The sequence below is a fragment of the Ursus maritimus genome, unplaced genomic scaffold (genome assembly GCF_017311325.1).
Source record: "Ursus maritimus isolate PB19 unplaced genomic scaffold, ASM1731132v1 scaffold_14, whole genome shotgun sequence".
Classification (NCBI taxonomy): domain Eukaryota; kingdom Metazoa; phylum Chordata; class Mammalia; order Carnivora; family Ursidae; genus Ursus; species Ursus maritimus.
This window is the reverse complement of record NW_024423786.1, coordinates 62,180,668-62,192,740: the sequence shown is the minus strand read 5'-3', so window position 1 is coordinate 62,192,740 and position 12,073 is coordinate 62,180,668. Positions and strand designations below refer to the sequence as shown.

Below are 12,073 nucleotides of genomic sequence, written 5' to 3'. Positions count from 1 at the left end.
GCAGGGAAGGCCAAGGCTTTGGCTCTGAAGCGTCTGACCTTCTGTCCCGTCCTCCCAGAAGGCCACCTGCTGTCAGCTCTTTCTTTTAATCTGGGGGGGGGGTGGTTCTTGGAGCCTGCCCCCCATCCCGGCCCCTCCTCCCTCCAAGTACTGGGGTGAACCGGCCACAAATCCTCTAATCCGCCAGCACCTTCGCGTCGGTCTCCAGCAGCGCCTGGCCCTCGACGGCCGGGAGACCACGTCGCTCCCACCCGCCCGCCCAGCCACCGCTGGCCGGCCGGGCCCCCACGGCCTCACCCATGGGGAACAGCAAGAGCGGGGCCCTGTCCAAGGAGATCCTGGAGGAGCTTCAGCTGAACACCAAGTTCACGGAGGAGGAGCTGTGCTCCTGGTACCAGTCCTTCCTGAAGGAGTGCCCCAGCGGCCGCATCACCCGCCAGGAGTTCCAGAGCATCTACGCCAAGTTCTTCCCCGAGGCCGACCCCAAGGCCTACGCCCAGCATGTGTTCCGCAGCTTCGACGCCAACAGCGACGGCACCCTGGACTTCAAGGAGTACGTCATCGCCCTGCACATGACCTCGGCGGGCAAGACCAACCAGAAGCTGGAGTGGGCCTTCTCCCTCTACGACGTGGACGGCAACGGGGCCATCAGCAAGAGCGAAGTGCTGGAGATCGTCATGGTCAGTCTCGGCCTCCCCGTGGTGGGCCCGGGCTCATCCGGGGTCGGGGTCTTGCTGCTGCCGCCGCCGTATTCAGGGGGACACAGCGGGGGCGGGGCTGGCCGGTCAAAGCGAGGGGGATCCAGGCGCTGGGGCTCAGGGGCTCCGAGAGCATGGGAAGAGGGGTCCCTAGGACACTGACGTTAATAAAGGCGGGCCGCTTCCCCACAGCTTCGTCCTCCTCCTAAGAAGAATCTGGGTATTTCCTGTTAATTGCATATGGTGTTTCCTCCTTTCCCTTCCTTGCCTTCTTCCTTCCTTCTCTCCTTCCTTCCTCTCCTCCCTCCCTCTCTCCCTTCCCTTCCCTTCCCTTACCCTTCCTTCCCTTCTTCTTGCCTTCTCCCCTCCCTTCCTTCCTTCCCTTCCCTCTCTTCATTCCTTCCCTCCCCTCCCTTCCTTCTCTCCTTCTTCCCCTCCTTCCCTTCCTTCCCTTCCTTCCCTTCCCATACCCTTCCCTTTCCTTCCCTCCCTCCCTCCCTCCTTCCTTCCTATCTTCATTAAACTGTCCTCCCAAACCTTCAAGGGCATTATTCGGATTCTTCCACAGTTAGTTTTAAGTATATAACATGTTTCCAATACAGAGGAGGAAGAGGCCAACTTTGGGGGACGTGAAATGTGGGTTCCAGTCCTCATGGTCTTCACCGCCTGGGGCAGGCCACTTCACCCAGGGGCTCGGCTTTCTCACCCGCCCCGTGCTCCGCGCCGAGCCCCGGGCTCCTTGCTGGCCAGACTTCCAAACCACGCTGTCCTCCCTGCCCACACTGGCCCCACATCAGATCATTTGGTGTGAAGATTTTAGGTGTCTTGGGAATAGTTTTATTTAATAGGTAAGTCATTTGTGAAACGCGGGAGCATACGCAGGTGACGGTTGAAATCACCTTGAACTCCATCATCCGGAGGCAGCTGCTGTCACCTTATTGGTGTGTACCTTCCCGGGCTTTATCTGTATATATATTTAAAAATAATTTTGGAACTATGACATGCCAGACCTTTGATCAGTTACGATTTTGTTATGCTTTCCCTATCAAGGTGTCTTCTTCAAACCCATTTTGAACAGCTCCTTAGAATCCCGTCTTACGGAAAGGCCATAACATTATTTAACCAGCCCTATATTTTTGGACAATTGGGGTGTTTCTATTTTTTTTTCTTCTGATGTCATTGGTATTGCCCTTCACTTGACATCTTTTCCTGGCATCTCTGAATCCCCCACCGTGTCCTTGTTTTATTCCCCTGATTCTGTTCCTGGTAAGAGGGAGAATGTCTTTTGTATTTTTTCCTCCTCTTTTGGTGCGTTTGTAATTCTGCTTGCGTTTGCACGGTTCTCCCTCCCCCCCTCCCCCATTAGGAGAGACCATGAACCAAGGGGCCGAGCAGGCAGCCTGTGCGCAGCGGACTTGGCTTGGGGCTCCGGTTAAGGGCGGAGTGTCACTGACATCCGGGCACGCTCCCCTGGATTGGCAGGTGGCCTGGGACAGGGAGCAGGACCTCAGAACCATGTACAGGATGCCAGGCCCAGCAGTGGCCTACAAGTTGGTGCTCCTTGAGGAAAGGCAAGAGGAAGGGGAAGGAGAGCAGGAGGGAGAGAAGGAAGGGTGGGGAAGAGGGAGAGGGAGGGGTAGGAGCCATGGTGTCTCTGGCTGAGGCAGGGCAAGGCGAGGCCGAGGCTCTGCAATTCACCAGATCACATGGTCACTGCCCCCGGAGTCCGAAGCTAGAGGTTCTAATCCCAGCCCTGCCACCAACTAGCTACACGGCCTTGGAAAAACCTCTGGGGCCCGGGTAAGAACGGAGGGCTCCTCTCCGAGGCCCTGACAGTCTGTCCTTGGAGTTAGAAGCCGGGCAGGGCAGGCAGGCACTCCCAGGGTTTAGCCCTCGGGCCCACACATGGTTCCCCTGGCTCGGGACCGAGAAACACGTTAAGGGAGCCACCCCCCTGCACTTTGGTTCCTGGGCACCCCCGGGCTCTGAGCACTGCCGGCCGAGCCTGTGCCCGGAGCTGCTGGGTTTGCTTCTCTTATTATGGCATTGGGGGGGGGGAGTTTCACAGGCATTACTGCCCCTGCCTGAGTGTCTGCAAGGCGCCCCCAGCTCCCACCCAGCACGCCTGCCTGCACCCCGAGCTTGCCCCATCGTGACCGCACAGGCTGGCACAGGCTCGGGACCACCATCTGGGTGTCCACTCTGGCCTGGCCAGGCCTGGGGTTCCTGAGCTGCTGGGATCCTTGGAACCTGGAGCTGGGAGGGCACATGGAGACCCCACCTTGTCCCTCTCCCTTCCCCAGCCCCTAGGATGCCCTCCAAACGGTGTAGTGCGAGGATGAAGGTTCTAGAAGCAAGCTGCCTGGGTTAGCATCTCTGCTGCTCTGCTTCTAGCCCGGGAGACTTCTAGCAAGCTGGTGTGTCTCAGTTTCTTCATCTGTAAAATGGGGCCAATAATGCCCACATCCTAAGGTTGCTGGGGACGTTACATGTCCAAATGTCTAGAAGGGTGGTGTGTGTTAAGTGTTCAACAAAGGTTAGCCGTTATTACCGTAAGCCGACCCAGCTGGACAACCAAGGTACCGCATGGACCCCAAAGAAGCTGTCTGATAATCTACGACTTCCGGGGGGTAGGGTTCAAGGTAGCGGTTCCCAGACTGCCACCTTGGGGGGCTGCTGTGGGATTATCGCCAGAAAGCTTTTGGTTTCTTATTCTCATTTTTTTAATAAAATGAAAGTAATGTGTCTACATGCTCAGGAAATTCAAAAGGTAGAAAGAGGGACAAAATGCCTGAAAGCCGCCTTCATCCCTCCGCCACGTTCCCTGTCCCTCCTGAGGGTCTCAAAAATACAGATGCCCCGACCCCACTCCCCCGAACTTTGGTTCAGCAGGAAAGGCTGGGGCCTGGGCAACTGCATTTTAACCTGTGCCCCGGGGGATGCCTGGGCCCTGGGGGTCATCAGGCTCCACTTCTCCTTCTGATGAGACCTTCCTCTTTATTTGCTGCAGGCAATTTTCAAAATGATCAGTCCCGAGGACGTGAAGCACCTTCCAGAAGATGAAAACACGCCCGAGAAGCGAGCAGAGAAGATCTGGGGGTTCTTTGGAAAGAAAGATGATGGTGAATTCCTTCCCCTTTCATAGCCTTTGGTTTTCTAGTCATGGGCTGTTTCCTGGAGACCCCGACGGGACTGGTCCTCTGAGGCCGAGGCTGGTGCCCAGGCAGGACCGGGACACTTCATCCCAGCATGCACTGCGGGGCTGTCTGAGGGCCTGGGGTGCAGGGTGGTGGGGGGAGGAGGAGGGGGCGGTAAGCAGACCGGTCAGCAGGGCCCAGCTCTGCTGCTGGTGGGCCATGATGCCACAGCCCCTTTGCTCCTCCAACTGCATCACCGCCTGAGCAATCTGGGGCAGAGGGAAAGGCAACTTAGAGCAGCGTTAGCGCCCCGGGAAGGAAATGGTTACAAGTCAGGCCAGCAGCTCCTTGGCCCCCTGCATACCTGCGTGCACACTGGCACTCAAGGGATTAGAGGCTTGGCAAACCACTCTCTGTGCTCATCTGTCTTAGACGCTGGGGAACTCTTTCCTTGGTTTCGAGAATGCTTTCTGCGCGCTTGGGACGGCAAACTTCAGCTCAGTCTGCGTCTGAATCAGCACCGAGTCCCAAGGAAGTGGGATCTCAGTTTACCTGCTTGTACTGCAGGGAGTTAGTTTGGGTCCCCCGGAGAAGCAGCGCCAGACAGAATTGGATTTAGATTAGGCTGGAAGAGATTTATTGAAGAAGGGCCTGGGAGGGAAAACGGGGAGGGAGCTGGAGGAGGCTGGGGACAGCGGGGACTGCAGAGCAGGTGGGACCCCTGTGCACCGAGAGGCAAGGGCAGAAGAGGAGTTGAGGCCATAATACCATTGCGGGAAAGCTTTGGCAAAGCCCCCCCATGGATCCTCCTCGAGCCCCCTTCTTCCAGGGGCCGGCCTGTCTCGGTCTGCTGCCCTGCTCTGTCTTGGGCTGGAAGCAGCCCGTGGGGAGCTGGCCTCTCACTGAAAGCAGTGATGGATTCCAGAACAGGGCAGCCAGTCTGCTGGGGCATGATGCTGGTGGCCAAGGCAGGGAGGATACGGGAGAGGGGGGTGGTGTCGGGTGGTGGGGGGGGGGTGCAAGCTCACGTGGCCAAGGGGGCCCGGAGGGTGAAGAGAGAGAAGAGGACAGAAGCTCTATGACTGGCAGGGACTGGCGAGTAAACATGTGGTCTGGTGGACAGCTGGTTGCTGTCGCGTGGGGGATACGCAGCCCACTGGGGCCTCATCACCTGATTCTCTAACAGAGGGGCCGGACATCCGAAGTGTCTCGCTTGAGGACTCCACTATTGGCTCCTTTTGTGATCTCGGGGACAGGCCTGAGCAGGACGTTACATAAGGGCAGGTGCAGATGGCCCTGGTTTCACTAATCTGCAGTCCAGGAAGAAGGCTGAGAAGCAAGGAGGTCACTGCTGCTGGGGCCAGAACCAGGGGGAGGCCAGCGAGGTCTGGGCACGATATTTAAGGAGGCGATATTCTCAGCTGCTAACCCTGTGCTCGCGCCACCCTGAAAGTGAGCGCCTCCTTAAACTTTGCTGGGTAGGTGATGTCAGCCCTGATGTCACCTCCCCCCTCCCCCCTTACACTGTGGCACCTCCCCCACTGGCTCTTGAACCCCGGGTCTGGCAGGTGCCCAGTTCCCTGTTCTACTTGCTAACCTGAAAATCGGCTCAGGTGAAGGTCACAGTCACCGGAGGTAGTGGGGTCGGCCGTTTTCAGATGTCCCCTCTGGAGGCCATGCCTCACTCCACAACTGGGCTCTGCCTGAGGGAGGTTCAAGCTCCGTGTGAGGCTGATAGGGCAGCTGGGACTTTAAAACCCCAATTTCAGTACCCAGACCTGTGCTGAGAGCCCACCGTGCATCCTAACCTGGTGGCAGGGCGGGGGACCGAGGCGCGGGTTCAGGACGTCCGAAAGGCAGGCGCAGAGCCCAGGCCAGTGGAAATCCAGTTCGGTTCAGCCAAGCTTGGTTGAGCCCCTACTATGCGCAGGCACTGTGCGCATCGCCATAAGCAGAAAGCAGCACTTGTCTCTTTCCTGAGTTATTTAGAAGTGCGACTGTCCTCCCGACCAGACCAACAGCTTCCTGGGGCAGGGGCTTTATCTCACTCCTTCTTGGACGGCCCCCTGCGGTGGCCTCAGCCCCCAGAGCAGTGGCTTGGTACAGAGGACCTGTCAGCCCACGCGCTGGCAGGGAGGCAGAGAGACCTCTCCACGAGCCAGGCTCTCCCGGGCACCACGCTGGGCCCCTCACTTTTCATCCGTTCCCCGGGTGGATGCTGTTCCCCGCTTCTCTGTCCCCCAGAAATTCCCGCAGAACTCCAAACTTGGGCGCTAGGGTAATAGTCAAAATATTTAAGAACCTGCGGGAAGGGGCACCGACCAATCAGAAGATGTCCTCACAGCGCCCCTCATTAACCCTCTCGCTGCTGGCTGCTGGTTCGCGGGGAGGTCCAGGGGTCCGGGGAGGAGCTGAGTATGGGGGCGGTGGACCACCGGGCACCGAGACTCAGTGTTTTCGTAACAGATACCTCCGCATGGCACGTTGGCCAACGTCAGCCTCCCCGCAGCTTGAAACAGCCCATCCTGACTGCGGCCTTTCCTTCCCCCCCCCCCACTCATAGATAAACTTACAGAGGAAGAGTTCATCGAAGGGACCCTGGCCAATAAGGAAATTCTGCGACTGATTCAATTTGAGCCTCGAAAAGTGAAGGAAAAATTGAAGGAAAAGAAACCTTGATGTCCACTGCTCGGCCCTGCCCCCTCCCCTCCCCAGGCACAGAACCCCACTGTGAGCATGCGCAGACGCCCCAGGGGCCAAGGGGGTTGCCTTGGCGTTAGCGTCCCTCCCTGTTCTACCCTTCCACCGCCTCTCCCCTGCCCTCGGCCTCCTCTCCCCTGCCCTCGGCCCATGCCTCCGTGATAATCCCAGGATTAGGTCACAGGAGTCCTGATGTCACCCCTGGGTAAGCTCCTTTGTGGGTTGCTGGGTAAGCAGGTTCCAATAAATGTCAGAGGAGCTGGGCACCCACCTGGCGGGTCTTTCTTGAACTGGAAAAGAAAATGATTTCTGTGGGCTCTGCCTCGGAGACAAGGACGAATTGCCCCTGCAGTCATGGGCGGGGGTCCTGGGACTGTGGTGGAGATCGGAGGCAGGCGCAGCCCTTCTCTGCCAGAGCGCAGGCTGCTCGGGGTGGGGGGTGGGGGGGGGCACTGTAGACCTAGAAGAAACCATTCCAGGCAGTGAGGTGACCCTGGAGACGTGCCAAGCGCTGCGGGAGGGGCTGCTCCGCCAGAGGGTTCGGGAAGGTGTTCCCAGATTGAGAGACATTGAAATTAAGGCCCAGTGGACTGCGGGGGAGGCAGTGGGGGGAGGATGGCGAGGCGGAAAGCACAGTGTCACAGAGGGCAGCCCACACAGAGACCCTGAAGTGGGAATGAGCATGCCAGGTTCAAGGGCAGGAGAAGACCAGTGTAGCCAGAGAGCTGAGGGAGGAGCAGAGGGAGGAGGGGGAGCCAGTTGTGAGTTACACCTGAAAGGTAGGCAGGGACTAGACCACGGCAGGCTTTTCTGCAGCCCATGGAAAGATGGGGGTTCGCTGTGGGGGTAGTGGGTACCATTATGGGGTTTGAAGTAAGAGGGACTTATGTTTGTGGTGGAAATAAGTCAGAGGGGCAAGCCTGGGGGCAGGGAGCCTGGAGATTACACTTTTATAGTCACCCAGGGGTTCTCAGCGGGGTGGGGGGGCAGATGGGAGAGAGTGGGACCGCTCTGGAGACACTCAGGAGGTAACATCCTCCTGAATGACTGCGGGGGGAGGACGGAGGAGCAGGGATGGCAGCCAGATGTGTGGCCTGGGTGCTGGGTGAATAGCGATGCCATCTACTGAGATGGGAAACTCAGGGACAGTCCCTGGTTTCAGGGGATAATGACAAGTTCAGGTGTGATATAGTGAGAGAGGTGGGGGGCCCTCATTTTAGAGAGAGGAAAAGGAAGCACAGAGACAGCAAGCAGCTTGCCCAGGGTCAACCAGCTAATGAGCAAAGGCTGGCCAGGGCTGCCCATGGCCTATATACCACCTTGCCAGAGCTCCAGGGCCTGGAACACCTTGGAACTCCACCAGCGGGCTCTGAATATCCTTGTACTCCTTGTTGTGAAGGCCCGTCTACTCTCCGGCCTTAAGTTCCAAAATGAGGTCGGAAAAATATACGGGGGTCCCAGACACTTGACTGAGCTGTGTGCAACCCCGCAAGGCAGGGGAGTCTCCATTTGTGAGCATTGGGGGGTGATCCCCCTCCCTCCTCCCCGCTGGCTTGAGTTTAAAGCAGAGACGCTACGTGATGACCTTGTTGGTCTACGGTTCAATGAGAGGCAAAAAGGGGCCGCTGGACTTGAGCCAGGGGAGAGCTCAGCCATGCTCACATAACTAGCACGTCTTCTGTTAGCTTGGGGTGACAGGGCTGGGTCCCGTGCAGCTCTAGGGTACTCTGTGGGAAGATGCTGAGAGAATCCAGAAGTGTTGCAAAATCCCAGTAGACCAAAGAGAAGAGAAGGAGGGGGAGGTGGTGTGGAGCCATGTCATCAAGACTTTTCCGGATCCAAGGGACAGAAGACCCAACACAGATTGCTGTGGCACAGATAGGATAATTTATGGACTCATGCCACTGAAATCCCAGGAGTAGCACTAGCTTTAGGTCTGGCTGCATCCAGGGGCTCCAACAACGTCTCAGGGCTTCTCCCCACCTCCGGTCCTGCTCTCTGCCGTGGTGGCTCCATTCTCAGGCAGGCTTTTCTGCTTCTGGCAAGATGGCCACCAGCAGGTGCAGGCTTACTTCTTCATGGTTCCAATATCAGCAAAAAAGAAAAAAAAAAAGGCTTTCTGTTGAGAGTCTCAGCCCAAGTCCCAGAACCGTCATCTCTCATTGGCTCTTGTTGGTGATACGCCCACCCCTGACCCAGTATCTGGTGCCAGGGGGAGGTCCTGCTCGGATTGGCTGAGCAGATTTTTGTGCCCAACCTTGGGGCTGGGGGTGGAGTTGAGACAGCTCAAACGTCCTGAACTGGGACTGCCGAGATATGTGGTGCCCAAGAGGAAAGTTTGGGTCCTATTAGTATAAGAGGAATAGATTGAAAAAACAGATGTCCACTCTAGGGGCCTTGGGAGATGTCACTTCCCGTTTGAATTTCTGCTTCCTCACAAATGTGTAAGCTCAAGGGCAGAAATGGGTCTCTTCAAGAGCAGTAATCCCAACTGCTCTCACAGGCTCCAGCCTCTTGTGCAGTGCCCCTCGGGCATGTCTTAGCATCCCTAGGAGGTGTGTCCAACTAAGATTCACCAGGAAGTCCGTCAATGCCAGGTGCCATTGCTACACCACACACCACATTCTCACCACAACCGAGGCTACGGTACTCCTGATGTGCTGAGCTATGCGCTGGGCTGCTGGTGAGCCGTCTGGGTTAAAATATATGGTTTGGGCCACGGGGAGTGGCATGTGTCACGGAAACGGCTCGTCACAGTCTCCTGGCAACAGCTCTTTTAGACGTCCTCTGTGGCCTCCTTTTGCTCACCTTGAAACCTTGTCTGATGTCTTCAACCTTGGTCACATATTAAAACCAGGCTATGGCCCCCCAAACACAGGCAACAGAAGAAAATAAATGGATAAACTGGACCTCATCGTGACCGAAAGCTCTTGTCTATCAAGGGACACCATCAAGAGAGTGAGGAGACGACTTATGCAATGGAAGGAAGTATTTGCCAATTATATATCCGATAAGGGATTAAAATCCAGAATAAACAAAGAAATTCAACAATTCAACAATTCAAACCCGCACAGCCTGATTTTAAAAAATAAGGGCTTGAATACACATTTTTCCAGAGAAGATAGGCCAATGGTCAATAGTCACATGAAAAGGTCTCGATATCTCTAGTTACCAAAGAGATGCAAATCAAAACTACCCTAGCTACCACGTCATACCCATTAGGATGGCGATTATCAAAAAAGTAGAAAGTAAGTGTTGGCAAGGACGTGGATGAATTGGAACCCTTGTGCCTTGTTGGTAGGAATACAAAATGGCGCAGCTGCTGTGGGGAACAGCTGGGTGGTCCCTCACAATGTTAAACAAAAGGACCGTATGACTCAGCCGTTCTCCTCCTAGACGTCTACCCATAGAACTGAAAACAGGGACTCAAACAGAATCCTTTGCACACCCATGTTCACAGTGGCATTATTCACAGTAGCTAAAATAGGGAAGCAACCCAAGTGTCCATCAACTGATGAATGGACTGAAAATGTTATCCGTACAATGGAATATTATTCTGCCGTAGAAAGGAAGAAAATTCTAGTACGTGCTACAACATGGATGAATCTTGAGAGGGTTGTGCTGAGGGAGATAAGCCAGTCACAAAAAGACAAATACGGGGTGATTCCTCTTATGTAAGGTACCTGGAGTGGTCACATGCCGAGACAGGAAGTACAACGGTGGCGGCCGGGGGGCTGGGGTGGGGACATGGCGGGTTCGTGTTTAATGGGGACAGAGTTTTAGTTTGGGAAGGTGAGAAAGTTCCGGAGACGGTTGGACAACAGTGTGAACACACTCGATGCCACTGAACTGTACATTTCAAAGTGGTTAAAATGGAAATTTTGTGTTATATATACTTAACCACAGTAAGAAAAAAAAAAAAAAAGAACAAAACCATTCAAGAATTTCTAAAAATACCTATGCCCAGGCTCATTCAGACCAAGTCCACCAGAATCTCTGGCTCAGGACTCGCCATCAGTGTTTCTAGAAAGTTCCTCAGGTGATTGTTGTGCCAGGATTGAGACCCACGAGGCCAGATCTTCAAAGCAACAAGCAGAGTGAATGATGTAGGGGGTGGTTGGGATGAGAGACACTTGCCTCCTGCCCTTTTGACCTCTGGCCTCTGTCCCCTACCCCTCTGCCCACTCTCGGTCCCCAAGGAGGCTCGATGCCACAGCCCTTTCTTCCAATCCTGTCCAGGAACAGGGCACCCGATTCTCCAGGGCACTAGACACTTTTAGCTCCAGTGCGAAACACATGTCGAAGAATCAACCCGATACAAACCAAATCAAATAAACTTGTTACTTTAATCTTTAGCAAGACAAGAGCAAGCGTGTGTGTGTGTGTGTGTGTGTGTGTGTGTGTGTGTGTGTGTGTATGCCACCCCATTTATGGAGTGACAAGTGGGCAGGATATGTTGACAGATGCTTTGGGGGGGGAATTCCCTCCCCTATTCGAGGCCGGGGTCCTGGGTAACGGACCCCAGAAAACATCTGATGCACCCAATGACATCTCAGTCCTGTGTCATCGTGGTGTGTGTGCCGAGCACCTGCTCTGACCCCGCTTTGCTGGGTGCAGACTGGGAACACAGCAAGACCCTAGATCTCCAGCAGCTAACGGACCTGACCAGCAAAGGCAGGGACATTGGCAGCAAGGAGAAATGAGAAGGATGCGTGCTTTAATGATTGAACTGTGGACGCCCCAGACACCAAGAAATGAACCTTTGCTTTGTTACGCACCTGCCTCGTGCCTCCGCTCCAGCTCTCCTTTTGGAAAGCGGAGCCGGGACTCCGGGTGGGGAGAGGGCCAAAACACGCCATCACCAAGATAAATAATATTTTGGTGCAATCGTTGAAAAATAGAAATTCGTGCCCAGAAGTCCATGATGGGAGGACTATCAGCGTTTTCAAGGAAGTCGGGATCAGTCTGCATTTGCACGAGCTGACCTCTCTTGTCTAACCCTCATCCTGGCCCTGTTCTGGTAAGTTATCTTTAGAAAGGACCTACCTGGAGCTTGTGGATTTTAGTTTTTAAAATGTGTTAAAATATTACTTATCTTGACAGTGGTTTTTTTTTTTTTTTCTGGTGCTGTCTTAAATCTTGTATCCAAACTGTATTCCTCACCTGCCTCACTCTCGCCCCCGCCCCCCCGGAAGTGGAGTGTCTTTGACAATGGAGTTGCCAGGTGAAGTTCTCTGGACCGAGTGTGCAATTTAATTTGAATTACGGATGGTGTCTACCCCACGGGAAATACTTACACGATGAGATTATTCACGAATCTGCAATGCAAATCTGAGCATTATGTATTTTAACTGCTAAATCTGGCAACCCGACTTGACGCACATGCATTTTGGACACTCTAAAAGCGACACTCCTGGGCGTTAAGGCGTGCGTCCCTGGAATGTTCCTTCTGTGGTTTTCCTTCGGCCCCCCGCTGTATTGTTTCAGTCACGGAGCCTGATCCGAATCCCCCAGGGCCCTGCTCGGCCTCCAGAGCAC

At 55.0% G+C, this 12,073-nt stretch overlaps 1 protein-coding gene across 1 annotated transcript; it reads left to right on the top strand.

The window, feature by feature from the left end:
• The first annotated feature begins 299 nt into the window (after window positions 1–299).
• RCVRN (recoverin) lies at window positions 300–6,799 on the top strand. Its single transcript, XM_008688119.2, has 3 exons — window positions 300–680; window positions 3,709–3,820; window positions 6,399–6,799. Exons 1-3 carry the CDS (start codon window positions 300–302, stop codon window positions 6,512–6,514), a joined length of 609 nt encoding a protein of 202 aa, XP_008686341.2. The 3' UTR covers window positions 6,515–6,799.
• The last annotated feature ends 5,274 nt before the right edge of the window (window positions 6,800–12,073 follow it).